The following is a 23,220-nucleotide window of genomic DNA, read 5'->3' as shown; positions in this document are numbered from 1 at the left end:
TGGGCCAGGAGCACCTTAACTGGGCCAGGAGTCTGTGAGTTCTAGTCCTGCCTCAGGCATGAAAGCCGGCTGGGTGACCTTGGGCCAGTCCTGCTCTCTCAGCCCAACTCACCTCACAGGGTTGCTGTTGTGGGGAAAATAGGAGGAGGAAGGAGTGTTAGGTATGTTCGCCGCCTTGAGTTATTTATAAAAATAATAAAGCTGGGTTAGGAAATAAATAAATAAGATAGATAGATAGATAGATAGATAGATAGAGAGAGAGAGAGAGAGAGAGATAAAAACTGAGAACATATTAACCACAATATGTTAGCTAAACTTTCTAGAGTTGTGTGGACAGGTGGCTAAATTGTAAAATGCATAGCTAATATATCCATATAAGTTTTATTTTTTAATCCGTTCAGTCATGTCCGATTCTCAGAGACTGCCTGAACAAGTCCTTGCAGTTTTCCTGGTAGGTTTTTCAGCAGTGGTTTGCCCTTGCCCAGGGCCGCACCTAGGGGGGGGTAAGCGGGGCATGTGCCCTGGGCGCTGTCCTGGGGGGGCACCAAAATGAGCACTGGGGGGTGCCAAAATGGATGCAGAATCCATGTTTGCCCCAGGTGACACAGACCCTAGTTGCGGCCCTGCCCTTGCCTCCTTCCTAGGACTGAGAGAAAGTGACTGGCCCAAGGTCGCCAAGCTGGATTTGTGCCTAAGGCAGGACTAGAACTCATGGTCTCCCAGTTTCTAGCCTGATGCCTTAACCACTAGACCAAACTGGCTCTCTCATATAAGCATAACTCACTATAAGGTGAACTAGATTTTCAAGAAACTCAAAATTGCACTATTTAGTACTGGTGGAAGTGGAAGAAGACAATAGAATAGGAAGGACAAGAGACCTCTTCCAGAAAATTAGAAACATCGGAGGTAAATTCCAGACCAAAATGGGTATGATCAAAAACAAAGATGGCAAGGACCTAACAGAGATCAAGAAAAGGTGGCAAGAATATGCAGAAGACCTATATAAGAAGGATAAAAATATCGGGGATAGCTTTGACGGTGTGGTCAGTGAGCTAGAGCCAGACATCCTGAAGAGTGAGGTTGAATGGGCCTTAAGAAGCATTGCTAATAACAAGGCAGCAGGAGACGACGGCATCCCAGCTGAACTGTTCAAAATCTTGCAAGATGATGCTGTCAAGGTAATGCATGCTATATGCCAGCAAATTTGGAAAACACAGGAATGGCCATCAGATTGGAAAAAATCGACTTATATCCCCATACCAAAAAAGGGAAACACTAAAGAATGTTCAAACTATCGAACAGTGGCGCTCATTTCACATGCCAGTAAGGTAATGCTCAAGATCCTGCAAGGGAGACTTCAGCAATTCATGGAGCAAGAATTGCCAGATGTACATGCTGGGTTTAGAAAAGGCAGAGGAACTAGGGACCAAATTGCCAATGTCCGATGGATAATGAAAAAGGCCAGGGAGTTTCAGAAGATCATCTATTTCTGTTTTATTGACTATTCTAAAGCCTTTGACTGTGTGGACCATAACAAATTGTGGCAAGTTCTTAGCGGTATGGGGATACCAAGTCATCTTGTCTGCCTCCTGAAGAATCTGTATAACGACCAAGTAGCAACAGTAAGAACAGACCACGGAACAACAGACTGGTTTAAGATTGGGAAAGGAGTACGGCAGGGCTGTATACTCTCACCCTACCTATTCAACTTGTACGCAGAACACATCATGCGACATGCTGGGCTTGAGGAATCCAAGGCTGGAGTTAAAATCACTGGAAGAAACATTAACCATCTCAGATATGCAGATGATACCACTTCGATGGCTGAAAGCGAAGAGGAACTGAGGAGCCTTATGATGAAGGTGAAAGAAGGAAGTGCAAAAGCTGGCTTGCAGCCAAACCTCAAAAAAACCAAGATTATGGTAACCAGCTTGATTGATAACTGGCAAATAGAGGGAGAAAATGTAGAAGCAGTGAAAGACTTTGTATTTCTAGGTGCAAAGATTACTGCAGATGCTGACTGCAGTCAGGAAATCAGAAGATGCTTAATCCTTGGGAGAAGAGCAATGACAAATCTCAATAAAATAGTTAAGAGCAGAGACATCACACTGACAACAAAGGTCCGCATAGTGAAAACAATGGTGTTCCCCGTAGTAACATATGGCTGCGAGAGCTGGACCATAAGGAAGGCTGAGAGAAGGAAGATAGATGCTTTGGAACTGTGGTGTTGGAGGAAAGTTCTGAGAGTGCCTTGGACTGCAAGAAGATCAAACCAGTCCATCCTCCAGGAAATAAAGCCAGACTGCTCACTTGAGGGAATGGTATTAAAGGCAAAACTGAAATACTTTGGCCACATAATGAGAAGACAGGACACCCTGGAGAAGATGCTGATGCTAGGGAGAGTGGAGGGCAAAAGGAAGAGGGCAAGGTGGATGGATGATATTCTAGAGGTGACGGACTCGTCCCTGGGGGAGCTGGGGGTGTTGACAACTGACAGGAAGCTCTGGCGTGGGCTGGTCCATGAAGTTACAAAGAGTCGGAAGCGACTAAACGAATAAACAACAATAATATATTAGCAAGGAAAGTCTAAATTATGACCCAAGGTATTACTGATTCAGATCTCTAGCCATTGATGATCTTAGGAAAGGTGCTTTCTTTTTTCTATCTTAATGTAGGTATGTGCATAATAATAGTAGTGTACTTTGCAAAGTTGTTGCAAGTTGTACTGGAAGAATGCTAATTTATATTACAATCTCCATGCCATTTTTCAACTCAAAGAAGTCCAAACAGTGCACAGTAATGAAGAACTAAATTTTTGGGATACCCAAGCAAGGCCTTTTTTGTTGAGCCCTATAGTCTAATGGTTTTCTGAGAAATTAGTAGAGCAGTAGCTACATGAACATCTCAGGTTAAAATATTCCAGGGGTCTCAGTCAGACACAGAAAAAGCCCTTGTGCACAGGCTACCCAATCCCTTTTCAGACATGGATTTGGGGAGGGATTAGCAACCTTTTGGGGCTAATGGCCACATCTAAAACACCGGAACATTTCCAAGATGCTCTCCCCAAAAGATCTGCCACAATAGGCATGGCCAGTTATCCATTTTCCGGGAGGCAATCTTGTGAGGTTTATTCATTATTTAAAAAATTTCTACTCATCTGTATCTTGCCATAGAAATTGCTCTATCATCCCTTCTAGTTTCCCAGAATGCTCACTGCTTACCCCTGTGACTTTCTGCTAGATAAATAGGCACAAGCGTTGGGCTGCAGCTACTACTAGCTTTAATTTTTAAGTTTGCCTATCTAGTCCGTGTGGGCCCCAGTAGACAAAGTTAATACCACAGCCTGGCACTTTGTTTGCGGCAAAGCAGCTTCTCCTGTCATCTTGTAAAACATAAATTCAGGTGGGGCAAGGAGGTTGGCAGGTGCCTAAGGCCAGTGAGTTGTCTCCCCATACAAGGCTTCTCCCAAAGGTCTCAGCAGGTAGTGAGGTTGAAGGCCCTTTAAATATCCTGTTCCTGAGCTATAAAAAAATGATGGAGCCCTTTAAATTGCACACCCTGTGGAGTCAAGGCACATACTAACGCAAGAATAACAATGGTTTGAGTAACAGGCCCCAGTTAGCACCGAGTGGCAGCATAATTATTTTTAGTTTCCAAATATTTGCCAAAGGAGGCAGAAAGTTTCTTCTGGTCTGTCTTCTTGAATGAAAGTTGACCAAAAGGAGTTGTAAGGGTTTTGAACATTTGAAGGGAAAAGATGATTTGCTAAAATCAACTCCATACAAAAATGAATTTCCCAGAGGAAGCTACTGTGGTTGAGATTTTTGGAATGCTATCAAGAGGTTTTGGGTTTTTTTTTAAGGCGCTGAAGTCATTAAATGGCCAATGACCACATTATCAACAAACAAAAATAAAAGCAATTATTTATTAAGTACTAGTTGCAATTAGCATTTATTATACTGTATTTTGTTTATAACACACCTGGCTATCCGTTTTAAAAAAAAACTTAAGTTCCAAAGCACCTCAACATTCGCATAGGGTAGTAAATCAAAGAGAACCTCTGTAAGGGGGGAAAAAAAAGGTAGATCTGACTATGCGTTTCATAGCGATCGTCCCTGCGCGTCTTGCAGGCCCACCCCGTTCTACCAGCCGCTGAGCCCAAATTGCGACCCGCCTGCTACGCCGCCCAGCCAAGCCGGCCTCCTTCCTTAACCGTGTCTATTTACCACCACCACCACCCGCCACCGCCACCCGGGGCCGCGCGTGCTGCATTGTGTCCCCTGCCTCGTAGCGTCAGCGCCGCGGCTTTCCCCTCTTCCTCCTTTCCCGCATCAAAACAGCTCGGAGGCAAAGTGCGAACGGAACAAGCTGCAACAGCCTGGGCCGCTGCCGACCCCGCCCGCCTCCTGCCAGCCTTATGCCCTGCACTGGGCTTCCTGAAAGCCGGGCCAAGGCTCTCTAGAGCGCCAGGGTGGCAGAGCAGCAGCCTCGCTCTGCACCTTCATCTTCCACCGCGCCGATCCTGCCGCTGCCGCCGCTGCTGCATTCCCAACCCCGCGCGGCGTTGCCGGCTGGGGGATTTGTGGAGAATGCCTCCTGGATCCCGGGCACGGGACAGCCGAGATTAGCTCCCGCCCCCGTCCCTCCCCCTCTGGCTCCCTCCCTCTCTCCGATTCCCTGCCTGTTCAGCTCCGGATGCGCCTTGGCCAGCGCTCGGCAGGCACGTCTAAGCCGGGTTCTGCCCTCCTGCAGCTCCCCCTCTTCCTCCTCCAGCCGATCGAGGCTTAGATCGCTGCACCGTCTCAACAAGATGGCGGGGTCGGTGGCAGAGAGGGACGCGGTGGTAAGTGGCCCATTTCCTAAATACTTCGCGGGTGTCCGGGCCAGCAAGGTGAGCGGCGGTGAGAGTCGGGCGTTTCAGGTCGGTCGGCGGCGCCAGCTTCTGTGGGGCTCTCGCCGAGATCCCCCCTAGCGACGGATTCCAGCTGGAAGAGGGGAGCTGCGGGTTGGGATCTCCAGAGAAGGAGAGGACCTGTTTGCAGCGGCGGGAGGATTTTCCGTAAAGAAAACGCCTAGGGGGACTGAAAGGCGGTGGGGAGGGCTGGCGGTATTGCTAGGTGGGAGGACTAACTCCGCGATTTCTTATCCCTTCTCCCTCCCAGGCTTTTCTAGGTAGCATTGGGAGGGGGGGGGATAAGTGTATTTTGCGTTTTTGCACCTGGATGATCAGGTACGTGGGATACATAGATGGGGAGGAGGGGAGGGGTGCGTGGATCTGTTTCACCACAGCAGACAGACGTGAATTGTACCTGGAAGACTTTGCTGGGTAATCGGGAGGCAACACCCTTTGTTTTGCAAAAAGGCTGGAGGAAAAAAGATGGATTCTCTCTTCCAGACTTGAAATGAAATTGGCGCTCTGTTGCTCAGCTGGCCCCCCTCTTTCTTCCCCTTTCCATCCCTTTCTGGGCTGAACACAAAGGGTGCCTTCTGTATCTGAATGTGTTGTTTTGTTTTCACTTTCAGAAAATAGAGGACAGACTTTTAAACAACTCTTTGGGATCCCCAGTTCAAGCCGAAGTGTATTTTCCACGACTGGTAAAGGATTTTGGCTCTCCCTCTCTCCCTCTCTTACTATAATGGGGCCTGATCTGGCCCCCTTCTCCTTCCTTCCACTCTGTAATTAGAGGCTGTTCATTCTGACTCCCTGCAATCCTTTTCCAGATTGTCCCTTTCTGTGGGCACATCAAAGGAGGAATGAGGCCAGGCAAGAAAGTCGTGGTAATGGGCATCGTGGATCTCAACCCAGAGAGGTAATAAGACACAGGCCAGGCCTGCTTTCCCCTGGCAGGGCCCTTCCATCCCTGTCCGTGCATTCCTCCTCTGTCCAAGAACCACGAGAAAAGCTGCGTTCCCACAAGAAGAATGTATCTGCCAAACATCCATCATTCCCAAGGACAGTTATTTTTATCTGCAGTTGTAAATATAGAACGCTGGTTTCTCCTTTGACCTGTAGGGAGGAGGGATATCCATATCTATAATATTAGCTTATAAGAGAAGATTTCTTATAAATGGGCCCAAGGAGGGATGCTTCACACACGTTTTCTGAATAGAGAGTGTCTCCCTGTTGGTGGGGATGAAGGAACCAGGTATGTTGAGAAATGGCAGTAAGGAAGACATTAGCTAAGGTGGCAAAGTTGAAACCTAGACTATACCAACTATAATTATTGTTGGCAATGCCAGTTAGAAAGGTGTTTGTTTATACATAGGCTGCATCTTGGATTCCATTGCTTGTTTCGGCTGAATGAGGAGATACTCTTGCCTTTACAGTTTTGATATCAGTCTTACGTGTGGAGATTCAGAAGATCCTCCTGCGGATATAGCAATCGAACTGAAAGCCATATTTTCAGAGAAACAGTTCCTCAGGAATTCCTGCATATCTGGAGAATGGGGAGAAGAACAGTCATCTCTTCCATATTTCCCATTTATCCCTGACCAACCCTTCAGGGTGAGTGCTAAGAGTTTATTGACCAACCATATATAATTGTTGACACTGATGTAACATTGATTTTGGTCTAGGTGTGTTTCACATGCAGTTGGAGAAGATCACTAAACAATGCTAATTTTTGCCCTCTGAATAACAGAACTGTATGTAGACATTATCTATAGAAATGTAATATCATGCAAGGTACATTCATTCTGATGGCAATTTATTCAGTCCAGATATAGGAATGTGACAGCAAATGAAAGATGGTAATGCTTAGTGGCACAGCACACTTCCTTGGTATGGTTATTATAAACATAAATTAAAAGCACTCTAAAAATATGCCACTTTTTGAAGTGGTTGCCATATAATTTCTATACTCCTTAGTATTGTCTCCATGGTTTTTCTGTTTATTGGGTATAATATGTCTCAGTATTCTCAGGTGGTTGAAGTGCTTTTCATATATTCCCACAGAGTTCTCCTGGAGTGAGTTTAGCTCCTTATATCTATAACCGTCATAGGAATAATGTTTTTTTGTGAAAGCGTGCTTGACGTGTTTTGCTCTTATTTTGTTCTTTTACACCATCTCATTATAATAAGAGAAAAGGGGTGTGAGAAACAAAAAATATGTACATCCTTCTGCAAAGCACTTTTGGACTCTTGACTTAGACACACACAATCAACAAAGCAAACTGTGCTGTCATAGCATTAGAATCAAATGGAAAGCTAGATTCTAGAGCTGTCTGTACTTCAAAAACTATTCTCCGCTATTCATTCAAGCCTGTGCATATTGCCTTGATTTCCTGGTCTGGTCTACCCTGAAGGGCTGACATGTTCTGATATAACATAGGCAAACCTTGGTGCGTTCTAGGTACCCAGGCTGCTGCATTCTGAACCAGCTAAAGCTTCCAGATACTGCTCAAGGGTAGCTCGATTTAGAGCAAATTGTACTGGTCTAGCCACAAAGTAAGGACATGAGTAATCACGTGCAAAACCTCCTGTTCAAGAAATGGCTGCGACTGGCACACAAAATGTAATTGTGCAAAGACCAGCTTTGTCATGGTGCCTACCTGTGGTTCAAACATGGGCCTCTAGAGTAAAAAAATCCCCAGGTTGTAAGCACAACCCCATCCAGGGTCAAAGGTAGACTACTTTCAGTCTCGGTCCGTTTTCTAATCCACATTCATTCTATATTACTGAGACTCAGTGTAAGCCTGATTTTCCCATCCAGATGCTGACAGCCTCCAAGCACTGAGTTAGGGTGTCTCCTGCTGTGGTGGAGATACTTAACTGGGTATCATCTGTGTATTGATGAAGCCTCACTCTGTGCTGCCGGATGACCTCTCCCAGAGGCTTCACATAGGTATTCAACAGCATTGACCTTACATCTCAGTTCTGGTGACCCACATACTGATCTCTCTTGCCCGCTGACTGGAAGGACATTCATTCTCAGATGTCTGTTTGGGCTAGAATGAGAAGAGAGAAAACAATGGCATTTTAAAAACTTTTAAGTTTTCTTATGTATTTCATATATCTTGTAGTACTCCCCAGGGGGCATAACGTGTCTCATGCATAGATTATCTGTTAGGAGCAGTGGCCTGCTCTGTTGGATAATGATGAGAGATAATGCCATATAAGGAGCAACACTGAGAAACACAGAACCCCATACTATTATAAGTTTATACTTTACAAACTGTACTTTAATTCCTTTGTGAATAGTGCCGCTTGGGATTATGTGATTCCTTGTTTGCTGGTGGAGGGCAGTTAGATCTATTTATATGTCAAATACATTGCTTTGTTCTTAGTAATGGATAAGTACTCAGTGAAAACTTGTGAGAAACCAACATTATAATAATAGTTTTCAGTATTGTTTATTGTTATTTTTATACTTTTTAAAAGAAGTGTGGAAAAAAAAGCTAGTTTACAATACAGGATAAGTGGTATACTCAGATTTGAGGTTAGCTCAGAATAGCTGTCTAGACCAAACATGTCCTGCATTAATTTCCAATGATTGTATGGAGTTCTCTTAGTAATGTTGTTATCCTAAGTGCCACATTGTATTTGCTTTGCAACACTGGCTTTAGGACATGAACACAAGATATTGTTTAAGTAGTTAAGGGCAAAGCAGGGCATCATTTAGCATTGGTCAATCTTTAACATGCTCTCAAAGGAGCTGGAATGACAAGGAAGACAGACAAATAGAATCAAGAAATCCAACCACAGTCGGCAAGAGTAAATCTAAAACACTGCAAATAAGCAACTCCAACATTAAAAAGGCAAAGAGTTAACTGGAGTGGGCAAGCAAGACTGTCAGGAAAAGAACCTTAAGCGGAGTAAGTGGGTTGCTATTGAAAAAATTACTTCCAATCATCAGTCACTTTATCAGTTGGCAAAAGAACCTAGCACAGAGCCTTTGATGCTGATCCCAGTGGCCAGCCAGGATCACCATGGAAAAGGGCAGTTCCTTACGTGCCCAAGTCTTAGAGATTTGTAGGTTAAAACTAGCACATTCAGTTTGATTTGGAAATTTATCAGTAGACAATGTAGCTGCTTGAAAAGTGCCCAGTGCACCCTAGTGCATAGTCCATTGAACAAGTTACAGTAAGCTCTTAAACAGTAGCCCCGTAGAAAGTACGTTTTTATCATCTAAGCCAGCGGTTCTCAAACAGTTTGGTCTCAGGACCCCTTTTGTTGTCTATTTGTTCAGTTGCTTCCGACTCTTCATGACTTCATGGACCAGCCCACACCAGAACTTCCTGTTGGTCGTCAACACGCCCAGCTCCCCCAGGGACGAGTCCATCACCTCTAGAATATCATCCATCCACCTTGCCCTTGGTCGGCCCCTCTTCCTTTTGCCCTCCACTCTCCCTAGCATCAGCATCTTCTCCAGGGTGTCCTGTCTTCTCATGATGTGGCCAAAGTATTTCAGTTTTGCCTTTAATATCATTCCCTCAAGTAAGCAGTCTGGCTGTATTTCCTGGAGGATGGACTGGTTTGTTCTTCTTGCAGTCCAAGGCACTCTCAGAATTTTCCTCCAACACCACAATTCCAAAGCATCTCTCTTCCTTCTCTCAGCCTTCCTTATGGTCCAGCTCTCACAGCCGTATGTTACTACGGGGAACACCATTGCTTTAACTATGCGGACCTTTGTTGTCAGTGTGATGTCTCTGCTCTTAACTATTTTATCAAGATTTGTCGTTGCTTTCCTCCCAAGAATTAAACGTCTTCTGATTTCCTGACTGCAGTCAGCGTCTGCAGTAATCTTTGCAGTAATCTTTGTAATCTTAGTAAACTTTGTAAAGGACCCCTTTACCTTCTTAAAAATGATTGAGGATCCCAAAGAGCTTTGGTTTATGTGGGTTATATGTTTCAATATTTACTATATTAGAAAACTGAGAAATTTTGAAATACTTATTTGACTTTGCAAACTCCCTGAAGGGGTCTTGGGGACCCCCAGAGGTCCCCAGGGCACACTTTGAGAACCATTGGGTTTGAGAACTGGATTTTGTTGCCTGTTGGTTGCAGAAATGAAGAGAATTCCTTGTACGTGTTTGGTATAGGATTCTGTGAATCATGAAGCTTCCAGCCATTATCAGTAATGCAGTTTCCAGCAAGTGATTATATCCTTCAATGGGCTTCCCCAATTATAGGGTATAATATAGGGCATCTTCCAGATCTATTGGATGATGGTTGCTGTAATCCCCAGCAGTATGATCATTGGTAGTCTACTCCAGTACATTAGCTCATTGGTAATCTGCCCAATTGTACTTCACTGGAGTTCAGTGGACTACCAGAGATACTCGTCAGAGAAGGAAAGCTTCATTTAACAGCAAGAAAATTGTGGTAATCCTCTTGGACACTGTTTCAGCTTCTAAATTTTGTGGGCATCATGAGAAGAAGTTTAAAAGCTAGATGCAATTGAGGATTCCCCCCCCCCCCCCGATTTCTCTTTTGTATGGCAAATGTTTGCTTTGAACTAGTATTATGTGAACAATGATGATGAGACCAGAACATCACTTATGGGTATTTGGAGATTTTTTAAAGAAATATTAAAAGCACTCTAAGTGGAATTTGACTGTCGCCTTCCCTTCAAAACGATCAGGGTTTAAAAATGCTTGCCTTTGATTAATTATGCCTGTAATCATTGAATGCTGTCTTTCTTTTTATTCATCTATATCAGAAGTGAATATCCTGAAGCTTCAGGGTTGTACGCAGTCCCAAGAAAGAGACAACGAAAAATTATTACAAATTGTAATTGTTAATGTAACAATACAGGAAGATTATTAAATACATAACTATAGTGTAATCATATCAACTATTTAGTAAAAGTAGCAACCATTACTTTGGGGAGGAATGAAATCCCCACCTTGTCATTCAAGATTTGGGACGTTATTTTTATTTTTTAATTTCCATGCTTACACCATCATAAGATTGCACAAGGGAAATTGTTACTCGCTTCTATAGTTACTAAGTACTCATATACATATGTATGTGTGAATTTGAGGTAGCTTGCATGGAACTGTTTGAGGTAGTTGGCATGAAGTACTTTCTGCTTCATTGGGTTGTACAGATAAGAGCCTTTGTGGATCAGTGTGTTAAAGGATAAAGAAAGCTAGTGCAGTATAATGGTTAAGGTGTTGAACTAGAATTGGGGAGACCAAATCTACCTTTAGCCGCGGAAGCTTGTTGGGTGATCAGGTGTTAGATATTCTCTCTCAGCGCAGCAGGAATGATATTGCGGGGTGAAATTGGGTGAAAATCTATGTTATGTACAGTGAAAATCTATGTTATGTATTGCTTTGAGTCCCTGGAAGAAAGCAGGATATAAATTTAACAAATCTCCAACTGTGTTCATCCAGTAGCAGAATGGAATGCCTGGCAAATAAGGCTCTCCTTTTCCCCCCTGCACCTTTAAGCACAAACTCCAAGATCAACCCAAATTAACTCCATGGGAGGAGACCATGGGAAACTCCTACCACATCAGTGGAAGTTTACTTGCATGAGGTTGGATGCAGCCCTTTGTTTGCATCAACAAGCGATTGGATCCTGTCTTTTAAATTCTGAATCAGAGGAAGATTTATATTCACATCAGAGATTTCCTTTTAAGTATTATTAAAATATACAGTATATAGCATGGCTAATGGAAGAATTTTGCAAAGCCTAGTTATGGATATGCTTTTCCCACCTGGGTGCGGGAGCCATTAAGGATTAGACCTCTGTGCACTTACACTTGCATTAGAAAAAAAGACCAGAATGTTATCTAGGAGTTTCATACATATTCATGGAGTTACCCCAGCTATTTAATTGTATTTCTTTATTTGTATCCCATTAGCTGCATTGTCATTGTACCATACTACCTTTTCATCCTCATCTATACCGTGCACCCAGTGATGCTTCTAGGAATTGCCATTTTTAACCCATCAGTGCTTGATTGTGTTCTCTTATTTCACTGAACTGTTTGCTTTAGTCAATTAGTACATTGTGTTAATAGCTTTGGGAAGCTATACCTATTCTCTGGCTATAGCTTTGAAACTGAATTTGACCCAGGGGCTTCAGTGATGTCAACCAGAGATTCTGTGAGCAGCTTTTCCTTTCTCAGCTGTAAATAGCCTTCCAGCTCTTTATAGATTACTGTGTCTGTGTAGTTGGATTGCAAAAGATTACATCTGTGAGTGATCTAGCCCAAACCACGTACAGTAGATGGTCAGAGCAATGTAAAATAGATAGCACTTCTCATACCAATGCTAATTTTGAGTTCTTAAAATGTTCATTCCAATTAAAATTGTCCTCATTCATATTTTTATTTCTTACAGGTTGAAATATTGTGCGAGCACCCTCGTTTTAGAATATTTGTGGATGGACACCAGCTTTTTGATTTTTACCATCGCATTGAGAAGTTATCAGCTATTGATACAATAAAGATAAATGGAGATCTCCAGATTACTAAACTTGGTTGACCTAGGTTTTTCAAATTATTAAAAAGAAAAAAACAAAGATAACCAAAATTTTAGATTCCAAATTGGCTCTGGTGCTATTAGCCTCTGTCTGAAGAAGGAGTGAGAATTTCGTTTGGGACACCTACTTATCAGACAGGGATCATCATTTTCTTCTCCGCAGCAAAGGACATGTTGATGAATTGAACTATTGTTTATTTGAATGAAGAAAGCACTTAATGATAAATAGATACTGAGCCGTCCTTCTTTTTTGGAACTAAAAAGCCTACCCCTGCTGGATAATCACATTATAATGGATCTTGAAAGAGTTACTTCATTGTCTAAACTGTATAAGCTATTCATCTTCCCAATAAGAGGGCAGGTTTTGAAACCAACTGCTAAATCTATTACAGCAAGGACTTTTTATTTTTTGCAAATAATCATCATCATCATAATAAAAAAATTCTCCTGCACTTAAGTGGATTAATGTAAGTGTAACACCAATCACAAAATCAGGCTAGGTATGGAAGCCATTATTCAGTGCCTACATTATTCAAACCAACAGCAAAGGTCCCATAGATGTTAATGGTGCAGGGTTGGTTAGTTGGACACTGTGGCAGTGGTCTAGCACATGCTCAGCCCCTTCATCCCGCCTAATCAAGGGAATGCAAGAATATATAATTACAGACAGGATTGTGGCCAGCTGAATTGCCAAGGAAAAGGCAGAAACTGAGCAATGGCTTCTGGATTTAGCCTGCATATTTTAGTCAGGGTATGTGTATAGAATGTAGGTCATTACATGTTTTGCACAATGTAATATTAATACAATCTTTAAGAACTTTCCTCTAGTTTATTTATTGCTACTCATTGTGTTAATGTATTCACAGAAAAAGTGAACAATATTATTGAAGCTTAAGAGCAGCAAAGTATAAGCGTTCTGGATATACAATGTTATAGTTACATACCATTTTGGAAATACCTGCTGTTTATCTTAAGATGGTTGGGGATATTCTTGTGGTGCCCTCACAACATCACAAAAGCTTGTCTGTCATGTCTTCACCAGAAATTGCTTTCAGTATGTTGTAATTTTGCTGTAAATGGTAGCTCGGAATTCACCATTGCTTAGGAGCCCCCCCACTCCCTCAGTTAATCCCTCAGTTAATAAGGCTTACTAATTTGATTGGGATATGCGTAGACTGCAGTTCCATTATACTCATTACCCAGGAGTAAGCCCCCTTCTGGGCAATGAAATTGATTTCTGAGTAAACATTGTAAAATAGCACTGTTGGAGCTTGAGAATACCATGCGTGTTTGCAAACCAGTGCCCTTGGTGGCTGCTGTCCTAATTGGGGGAGGGGATAAAATTCTCAGCTCATCGAAGGACAAAAATTTAGCCCTTATAAATGGCCTAATTTACAATTTAATCTAATTTTCCTAATGTAGGAATATTGGATGTTTACAAATAGTAGTTTTTAGTGATGGGCATAACTGCATTATCACTGTAATTATACTGCAGAATGAATGAGTAAATGCAGTGATTTTTTTCCCCTTGGTTCTTTAGGAATCAGTGCAATTTATATACCTTGGACCATATTCACAGTGAACGGCAAAGGATTTATTTGAGTGTTACAGTGTGAAGAAAAATGTCTATTTGCATTATTTTTAGAACTTGTATAATAGGGACTTTTAAAAGACATTTATTATGGAGACTTTTGTAGTATAACTTTTTTTAAAGGCAAAAAAGGAACAAAATAATTTATGCTTGAATCATAAAGGAGGTCTGTTTCAATCAATCAAAGCAGGAACCTTCTTGTTTAAGACTAGATACAGTAGCTTTATTGTGCACTCCCCAAACATCAGCTCACCTTATCTGATCTTTGAGTTCACGTCTCATTTAATGAAGTGGAGGTATGAATTTGTCTCTTAGACAGGAAATCTGTAAAATAGACATGGCTGCCATTCTGTGGCCCCAGAAAGAGTCATTGGTTGTGCACAAACCCTCTGTGTTGGCTTACGCTGATGTACTACGTTGCAGAAGTGATTGACCTACACAGTTTGAAGTTTAAAAAATAATGGAATCACATCACACCCAGTCTGTTTGGGTGGTCTTCTAAATGCAGGAGCATTACCTTGTGGCATTCTGCAGCATAAAATAGCTGTAGCTGATGAAAAATTGCTTGAGATAGTAGGGAATAGTTGCTTCCTTGTCTTTAAGAGATAGAAAAGGGATCCAAAAGATTTATTCAGGATTCACTATAGTCGAAAGGAGCACCACAAAGTAACTAAAGCCACAGTTTGTCACCCATTTACTAGGGAGTTAATTTCACTTAATATCAGTGGGACTTAACTTCTCTGTTAAAAAGTGCTATGAGATTGTAGCCCTAAATTCTCTGAAGGCTGTAGGACTTATTTCTGCACAAACATACTTAGCAGTCATGCCATAAGACTATCTTACTCACATTTACTTAAGACAGCCCCATTATACTTGATGATACTAATTTCCAAATAATCTTGAATAGAAACAGAATATGATATGTTTCAGTCTTAAGTATGCCTGAGGGTAGATCTGACTGTTTTTTAAAAAGTTGGGGAAGAGGAGCTACTCCTGAGTAATTCTGGCTAGGATGGGGAAGCATGTTAAAGTCACAATATTTGATATAGTTAAATATTAAACCTATTTCTTTAATCAAAGAATATATAATTTTGTTAAAATGGCATATTACTTCTGAATTAATCAGAACCAGAGATCTGCATATTCTTGGAGTAATTCGTCCATAGCATGCTTCTTTAACTGAATACTGCACATCCGGGTGAAAATCTATAACTTCTGGTTGAAGTTGGACTCAAGCTACTATCCAGTCCAGCAGTACAATGAGCAGCCCAGTCTACAAACACACTTCACACTGTAAACATTGGTTTACAAGTCAGAATTCCTGAAGCTGCACAAAAGTGTGACCACAGTTTTAAGCATGCAAATTTTCACTTTGAAATAAATGGTCAGATCATATAATAGAATCCTACTTGCTCTGTGTAGATCCTCCAGACCTTTTCCCATTTTATGTTCTTACTGTAGGCATGCTTTTATTTATGTCTCTGCTGGATATTCTTATTATTTGTCCCTCAGAATTCCACCTATGAAGATAATTGACATCCCCCAAGATTTTGTAGGATTGTTTTGCCATCATAGTTACACCTATGAAGATTCATTAAATCTAGGTACACTGAAATGTGCAACTGGAAGAAACTTAACTTTGAATGTCCTGATTTACCCTTGTTCCAAATAAATATCACAGCCTAAATTGGCCCTCCCCAGCCTTCTTCAATGAACATTATGGGAGATGTAGTCATTAGAGCACTAGGTTGGGGAAGACTGATCCCAATGGTTACTTTTCAGGCAACAATTTCCCACTACTACTTACCAGTAACTTCTTTTGAATCAATTTATATGTCATGTTCTCTTCATATTGCTATTAGATTCTGTGTAGGATTTTTACCAGGATGTATTCACATGGTGTATATATATTGTTAAACTGTGCCATTTTTTAATGTCTTAAGAAATCTGACAATATTTCTATATAATACAAAAGAGAGAGTGAGAAAGAGAGATATTCTTGAAAATAAAAGCCAACAGAGAGGAAAAGATTTTATTTAGGATGTTTGGATTATTTTTATCTAACATATATCAATATGCAGGCAGTCTAATGAATTTCTGACTGACTGATCTCCAAGTTTTGGAGGCTGAATTTAATTTTTCTGATTTCAACCAATCCACAGATTATGATGATGAGAAATGCCATGGTAATTTCTTCCACACGGGAATATCTGATAACTTTTAAATAGTTTTTTTCCCTGCACAGCAAGGAGTTGGGAATCTCTAGCCTTCCAGATGTTTCAGCATTTCTCACTATTAGCCTGCTATCTGTAACTCTTATAATTTAGCAGTTTCCCTACTGCTGCATAATTTCTATCTACAAGTAGATATTAAAAACAAAGAATATATACTGTAATGTAATTCTCTGCTTTAAGTTTCAGTCCTGAACATATTTTCTAGAATTAAGCTTTGTTGGACATCATAGAGTTTAATACTAAACTAAGAAGCGTAAAACTGTACTCCATAAGTAGAGCTGCAATTCTGTATATACCTGGAACCTGTAGGATCCATGGAGAGCATTGTCAGATTGGATATGGATATGATTGCACGGCTAAGTTCCATGATAGGATACATTTCTTAATCCATTGGCGGTGAATCCTCCTGAAGAGGATTCTAAGTCTGATAATATCCATTAACTAATAATTACCAAATATCAAGTTGGCTTAAAACACTTGAACTTTGAATTTTGGTGATACAGAAAGCTCTGTGTATCTTATAACCGGAGGAGCGGACTGTTTTATCCAAGTTTCATTATGGCAGCTCTTGGCTGTTCCTGAGGTTGGCCTTGCTTAACTGATCAATTTAAATCCTTAAGTATATTTTCAGATGTTCATGAGATACTTTTATATTTGGTGGCACTGTGTGGTGAATGGCATGATGTCCACAGCTGAGCCCAAGAGGGTAGGGAGAGAATACCCCAGACACCTCTTTCTGGAGCATGCCCTTTCTTTTTGTTTTGCAAGACATGCTGATCCTCTGAAGAAGTACAGTTTTAAGTTGCTTCATCATTCCCGGTGAAATTTTTAAGGCAGTGAGATGATAGTATCACTTGAAGCACCTATTAGCCCCTTACTAGCTTGCTTAGAGAATATTTGCTCTCCAGCGTGATTAAAGTAAAACTGTGTTTATATTTACCTAGTACTTACAGAAACCAATTTTTTACTTGCTCTTCAGATGAAAAGAGTCTTAGAGCTGTTACATAAACTCGGTAATCTTACTGATCTATCGTTTCAATCTTAGAATCTAAAAGCCAGGCATAAGGAAAAAAGGACAAGGAGGAGAGAAGAAAACAAGCTAATTCAGACATCTTCCCCCCCCCCCCAAGCTGTAATATACTCTTTACATTTAACAACGTTTTAAAAAGTAAGATGTAAGGGCAAGGTAGTCTTAAAGCAGTTGTCATCAAGACAGTTCCTACTCTGTAATGCTACAAACCCACTCAGCCTAGCATTACATGTGAGTAAAAACTGAGAAGGCTCCACAGAGCAATTTTCCATGCAGCATGGGAGCAGAGAGTAAGGGACAACTCAAGCTTCTTTAAAGCATCTAGCAGCATATGGATACTGAAGTATCTGCAGTATTGCTCAGATAAGATTGACTATTTCCTTTTAACGCAGATGCAGTTGGCAGAGTTTGGGGCTAAACCCTTCACACATGTTGGTTGTGCTCCCACAATACGTTCTTACCAGGTACTACATTAACCTATTTTCTGAGTTTGCCCTATATATTCAGCCATAAGCTAGCCAAATGGGTTGGGTTTGCATAACACACATAGACTGAAAAGGAAAACAAGCTTCACAAGTTATGTAGATGAAGTTGCTATGGCTGTAACTGATCTGTGTCAGTGTAGGACTACCATGCTGGGGCTACATAAATCAGACCCAACCTGATGGCAGCAAAGACTGGGGTTTTCTGTATCTCTTTTCTGACATCTAGTGGTTCTCCAAAGTTTTGCAGCCCATATGCAATGGGCCTGGATTGCCAAGTGAGCACAGCCACTATGTATGTGGAAGCTCCACTCCAGATCAACTGTGCACCAAGGTAAATGGCTATGAAATTTCTCTGATGATTCTTTTTCTGAAGCTGAGCTCACTTTGAGATGCATTGCAGTACAATGATTCCATTCCCACTTGCAGGGTATGCCAAAGTATTCTTTTCCTTGGCTTTTTTTTAATATACAGTATATATAATATATATATATATATATATATATATATATATATATATATATTCAATATAATATTAAATTATATATATTCAATATAATATTAAATTATATATATTACATTATTACATGAAAATAATTTAATAAATACTACTTTAATAATACTATGAAAGATGAGATGATAGATAGATAGATAGATAGATAGATAGATAGATAGATAATCCTATCTTGGATAATCCTAACAACCCTTGGGGGGGTTCAATATTGACCACTTTGGAGAACCCTGCCCTATCAAATGAGATGGTAGCAAGAGTGAATAATAATAATAATAATAATAATAATAATAATAATAATAATAATAATAATAATAATAATAATAATAATCCTACAGTGGGAGTAGTTTCATGCCTAGGAAGGTGTTCAGCAGAATTTGGACAGAAAAAGTATGAGAGGTACCAATGAGCAAAATTTGGGAAGTGCAGTGTGGCTTTATGAAGGGCAAGGGGTAGGCTCAGTGCTGGCCCAACTATATATGGTGCCCCTAGGCCACATTGACTGATGGCACCATGTCTTGCCGATGCAAAGATTTGCATTTTTAGAATGTTTCGGAACCCCCTAAACTAAACTAAATGCCTACTTGGCCTTATCCTAAAACTGGCCTTGGGTGTGCTGATTGGGATTTTGTGCTTCAATAAGTTATTGAGAATCTATGAATTTGAGAAATAAAAGTTCATTGTAAATTTGCTGATTTAGAAAATGTGTACGATAGTGTACAGACTTGAATTATGAGAAGTTTTGCATGGCTATGGAGTTGAAGATTAGTTGGAACCAATCAAATGGTTAGTTTGGTGGCCGCCATGGGGGGTGGGGGTTTATTGGTTTTTTTTGTTTTTTTGTATTGGATTTTAATCTTGTAAGCCTCCCAGAGTCACCGTGTCTGAGTTGGATGACTATATAAATTTGTTTAATAAATAAATAAATAAGGCATTATATGATGAAAATGAAGCATGTTTAAGAGCAAATGGAATTGCATAATGAATGATTCAACACTGAACAGGGAGTAAAACAAGTATGTATGAAGTCCCTTTTGTTGTTTAAAGCAGGGGTCCCCAACCCCTGGGCCACGGACTGGTACCGGTCCGTGGCCTGTTAGGAACCGGGCCGCACAGCAGAAGGTGAGTGGTGGGCAAGCGAGCAAATTTACAGCCTGAGTATTTACAGCCACTCCCCATCGCTTGCATTACCGCCTGAGCTCCACCTCCTGTCAGAGAAAGCAAGCCCATTGGCTGCTATCTCCAAATGGCGTGAAGAAAAAAGAATAAAACGTCGGGAAAAAGAGGAAGCACTTGAATCATCCTGAAACCATCCCCCCCCCCCTCCCGGTCTGTGGAAAAATTGTCTTCCATGAAACCGGTCCCTGGTGCCAAAAAGGTTGGGAACCTCTGGTTTAAAGTATTTATGGATAAATGTATAAGGGAGGCATGCAATGACAGTCCAGGTGTGTTGGCTAGAGATATGAACATACCTATATGTTTATATACAGATAATTCATGTATGGTTGGCTGAGAACCCAAATATTTGAAGCTAATGTTAGACATGAAAAGAGTATGTTTTGGATCACTTTGCTATATGGAAGTGAGAGTTGGGTGTACCAGGAGAAACTTAAACACATTTAATACAATGGGAAAGGGATACTTAAGTAGTACATGTAGTAAAACAAAAAGAGATTGAATCAAAAATCTATGGGCACTGAATGAATATGGACTGAATATAAAAGTGAGTGTCCAGTATGAAAGAAGTATATTTAGGTGATTTGTTCCATAGAGAGAATGAATGAGGACTGACTCATAAAAACAATATATGAAAGAAGAGTGGATGACAAGAACGGGAAGATGAAGAAAGTCATGGTTGGATGGAGTTGGTGAGATCCTGAAAAAGAAAAAGGTAAGAAATTTAAATAAGAAAAGGCAGTGAATGAAGTGGTATATGAACATGATGGAAGCAAAGATAGTCCACTAAACTGTGAGAGCCTGCTTGGTGTAATGGTTAGGGTGCTGGCCTAGAAACCAGGAGACTGAGTTCTATGCCTCCCTTAGGGTGGGTGACTTTGGGCCAGTCACTCTTTCTCCACCCAACCACCTCACAGGGGTGGTGTTCTGGGGAAAATAGGTGTTGGGAATATTAGGTATGTTCACCGCTTTGAGTTGACCAAAGTATCTGAAAGGTGGGATAAAAATCTAATAATGATAATAACTCGGTTTGCTAGATATCCTTTTCTTATCACTTAATGTAAGTAAGCCTTTAATTTCTTTAGCTTATGCCTTTCTTTCTATACTTTGCATAATATTGCTTGGCCAAAAGGTAATAGCATGATAGGTATGTTTTTGTGCCATCATGACTCACATTTTGTCATGAGCCTGACATGATTACTAAGGGGAAGGAGGAACCAAAGGATGTGTCAACCCACAATTTCCCCTCCTATTCATGAGTTCCCATGATGACCATTGAACTTATTGGTTAATCAAATAAGGGGTATAAGCATTTGAGTGTTTCCCCAGATTATTCAAGGAATAAACAGTCTTACACAGAGCACTGACTGAATCTATTGTAGCCAGCCAAGAATAAACACTGCTGGAGGGAATGCTATCAATTCCCCACTGCTCTCATTAATACAAGAACCTTACTATGATAATGAATAGTTCTTTCAACCTTCTGAAAGTAGCAATATCATATCTAAATAGATTTGTGAAACTAATTTGGATTTACAAGATGTTGGGGGCTACTTTCTGTAGAAATCTTGGGTCTTTTTATCAATGAAGGTCAGATAAGGACATGACCCTTAGAACAACGTTTTTTAAATTTACCAGACTTAATACAAGCTATGCAGTGTTAATGTTTGGTTGTTTATTCGTTCCGTCGCTTCCGACTCTTTGTGACTTCATGGACCAGCCCACGCCAGAGCTTCCTGTCAGTCGTCAACACCCCCAGCTCCCCCAGGGACGAGTCCATCACCTCTAGAATACCATCTATCCATCTTGCCCTTGGTCAGCCCCTCATCCTTTTGCCTTCTACTCTCCCTAGCATCAGCATCTTCTCCAGGGTGTCCTGTCTTCTCATTATGTGGCCAAAGTATTTCAGATTTGCCTTTAATATCATTCCCTCAAGTGAGCAGTCTGGCTTTATTTCCTGGTTTGATCTTCTTGCAGTCCAAGGCACTCTCAGAATTTTCCTCCAACACCACAGTTCAAAAGCATCTATCTTCCTTCTCTCAGCCTTCCTTATAGTCCAGCTCTCGCAACCATATGTTACTGTGGGGAATACCATTGCTTTAACTATGCGGACCTTTGTTGTCAGTGTGATGACTCTGCTCTTAACTATTTTATCAAGATTTCTCATTGCTCTTCTCCCAAGGATTAAACATCTTCTGATTTCCTGACTGCAGTCAGCATCTGCAGTAATCCTTGCACCTGGAAATACAAAGTCTTTCACTGCTTCTACATTTTCTCCCTCTATTTGCCAGTTATCAATCAAGCTGGTTGCCATAATCTTGGTTTTTTTGAGGTTTGGCTGCAAGCCAGCTTTTGCACTTTCTTCTCTCACCTTCATCATAAGGCTCCTCAGTTCCTCTTCGCTTTCAGCCATCAAAGTGGTATCATCTGCATATCTGAGATTGTTAATGTTTCAGCCAGTGATTTTAACTCCAGCCTTGGATTCCTCAAGCCCAGCTTGTCGCATGATGTGTTCTGTGTACAAGTTGAATAGGTAGGGTGAGAGTATACAGCCCTGCCGTACTCCTTTCCCAATCTTAAACCAGTCCGTTGTTCCGTGGTCTGTTCTTACTGTTGCTACTTGGTTGTTATACAGATTCTTCAGGAGGCAGACAAGATGACTTGGTATCCCCATACCGCTAAGAACTTGCCACAGTTTGTTATGGTCCACACAGTCAAAGGCTTTAGAATAGTCAATAAAACAGAAATAGATGTTTTTCTGAAACTCCCTGGCTTTTTCCATTATCCAGCGGATATTGGCAATTTGGTCCCTAGTTCCTCTGCCTTTTCTAAGCCCAGCTTGTACATCTGGCAATTCTCGCTCCATGAATTGCTGAAGTCTCCCTTGCAGGAACTTGAGCATTACCTTACTGGCATGTGAGATGAGTGCCACTGTTCGCTAGTTTGAACATTCTTTAGTGTTTCCCTTTTTTTGGTATGGGGATATAAGTTGATTTTTTCCAGTCTGATGGCCATTCTTGTGTTTTCCAAATTTGCTGGCATATAGCATGCATTACCTTGACAGCATCATCTTGCAAGATTTTGAACAGTTCAGCTGGGATGCCGTCGTCTCCTGCTGCCTTGTTATTAGCAATGCTTCTTAAGGCCCATTCAACCTCACTCTTCAGGATGTCTGGCTCTAGCTCACTGACCACACCATCAAAGCTATCCCCGATATTGTTATCCTTCCTATACAGGTCTTCCGTATATTCTTGCCACCTTTTCTTGATCTCTTCTTCTTCTGTTAGGTCCTTGCCATCTTTGTTTTTGATCATGCCCATTTTTGCCTGGAATTTACCTCCGATGTTTCTAATTTTCTGGAAGAGGTCTCTTGTCCTTCCTATTCTATTGTCTTCTTCCACTTCTGCGCATTGCTTGTTTAAAAATAATTCCTTATCTCTTCTGGCTAGCCTCTGGAATTTTGCATTTAATTGGGCATATCTCCCCCTATCACTGTTGCCTTTTGCTTTCCTTCTTTCTTGGGCTACTTCTAGTGTCTCAGCAGACAGCCATTTTGCCTTCTTGGTTTTCTCTTTCTTTGGGATGTATTTTGTTGCCGCCTCCTGAACAATGTTGCTGCATTAGACTTGCCTAGTTTTCCTCTCCAGCAGCCCTTGATCTTCACCCAGCTGGACGGGTCAACGGCTTGAATTCCAGGGCATAGTCAGCCACCGACCTATGTCCCTGCGTAAGATACTTGAGTGCTTCCTTAGCCCTTGCCT

At 41.2% G+C, this 23,220-nt stretch overlaps 1 protein-coding gene across 1 annotated transcript; it reads left to right on the top strand.

The window, feature by feature from the left end:
* Positions 1-4,587: 4,587 nt before the first annotated feature.
* On the top strand, positions 4,588-16,047 carry LGALSL (galectin like). Its single transcript, XM_063316780.1, has 5 exons — positions 4,588-4,843; positions 5,524-5,595; positions 5,722-5,810; positions 6,328-6,505; positions 12,295-16,047. Exons 1-5 carry the CDS (start codon positions 4,811-4,813, stop codon positions 12,436-12,438), a joined length of 516 nt encoding a protein of 171 aa, XP_063172850.1. The 5' UTR covers positions 4,588-4,810; the 3' UTR covers positions 12,439-16,047.
* Positions 16,048-23,220: the final 7,173 nt, after the last annotated feature.

This window comes from Candoia aspera, chromosome 1 (genome assembly GCF_035149785.1).
Source record: "Candoia aspera isolate rCanAsp1 chromosome 1, rCanAsp1.hap2, whole genome shotgun sequence".
NCBI lineage: Eukaryota > Metazoa > Chordata > Lepidosauria > Squamata > Boidae > Candoia > Candoia aspera.
Note: the sequence above shows the minus strand (reverse complement) of the source record. Positions and strands in the feature narration are given on the sequence as shown.

Excerpts from the sequence above, each read along its gene's own strand:
- LGALSL (XM_063316780.1), top strand. The coding sequence starts at position 4,811 with ATGGCGGGGTCGGTGGCAGAGAGGGACGCGGTG. Across the intron at positions 4,844-5,523 it reads TGGCAGAGAGGGACGCGGTG|AAAATAGAGGACAGACTTTT; the intron begins GTAAGTGGCCCA and ends TTTCACTTTCAG. Across the intron at positions 6,506-12,294 it reads TCCCTGACCAACCCTTCAGG|GTTGAAATATTGTGCGAGCA; the intron begins GTGAGTGCTAAG and ends TATTTCTTACAG.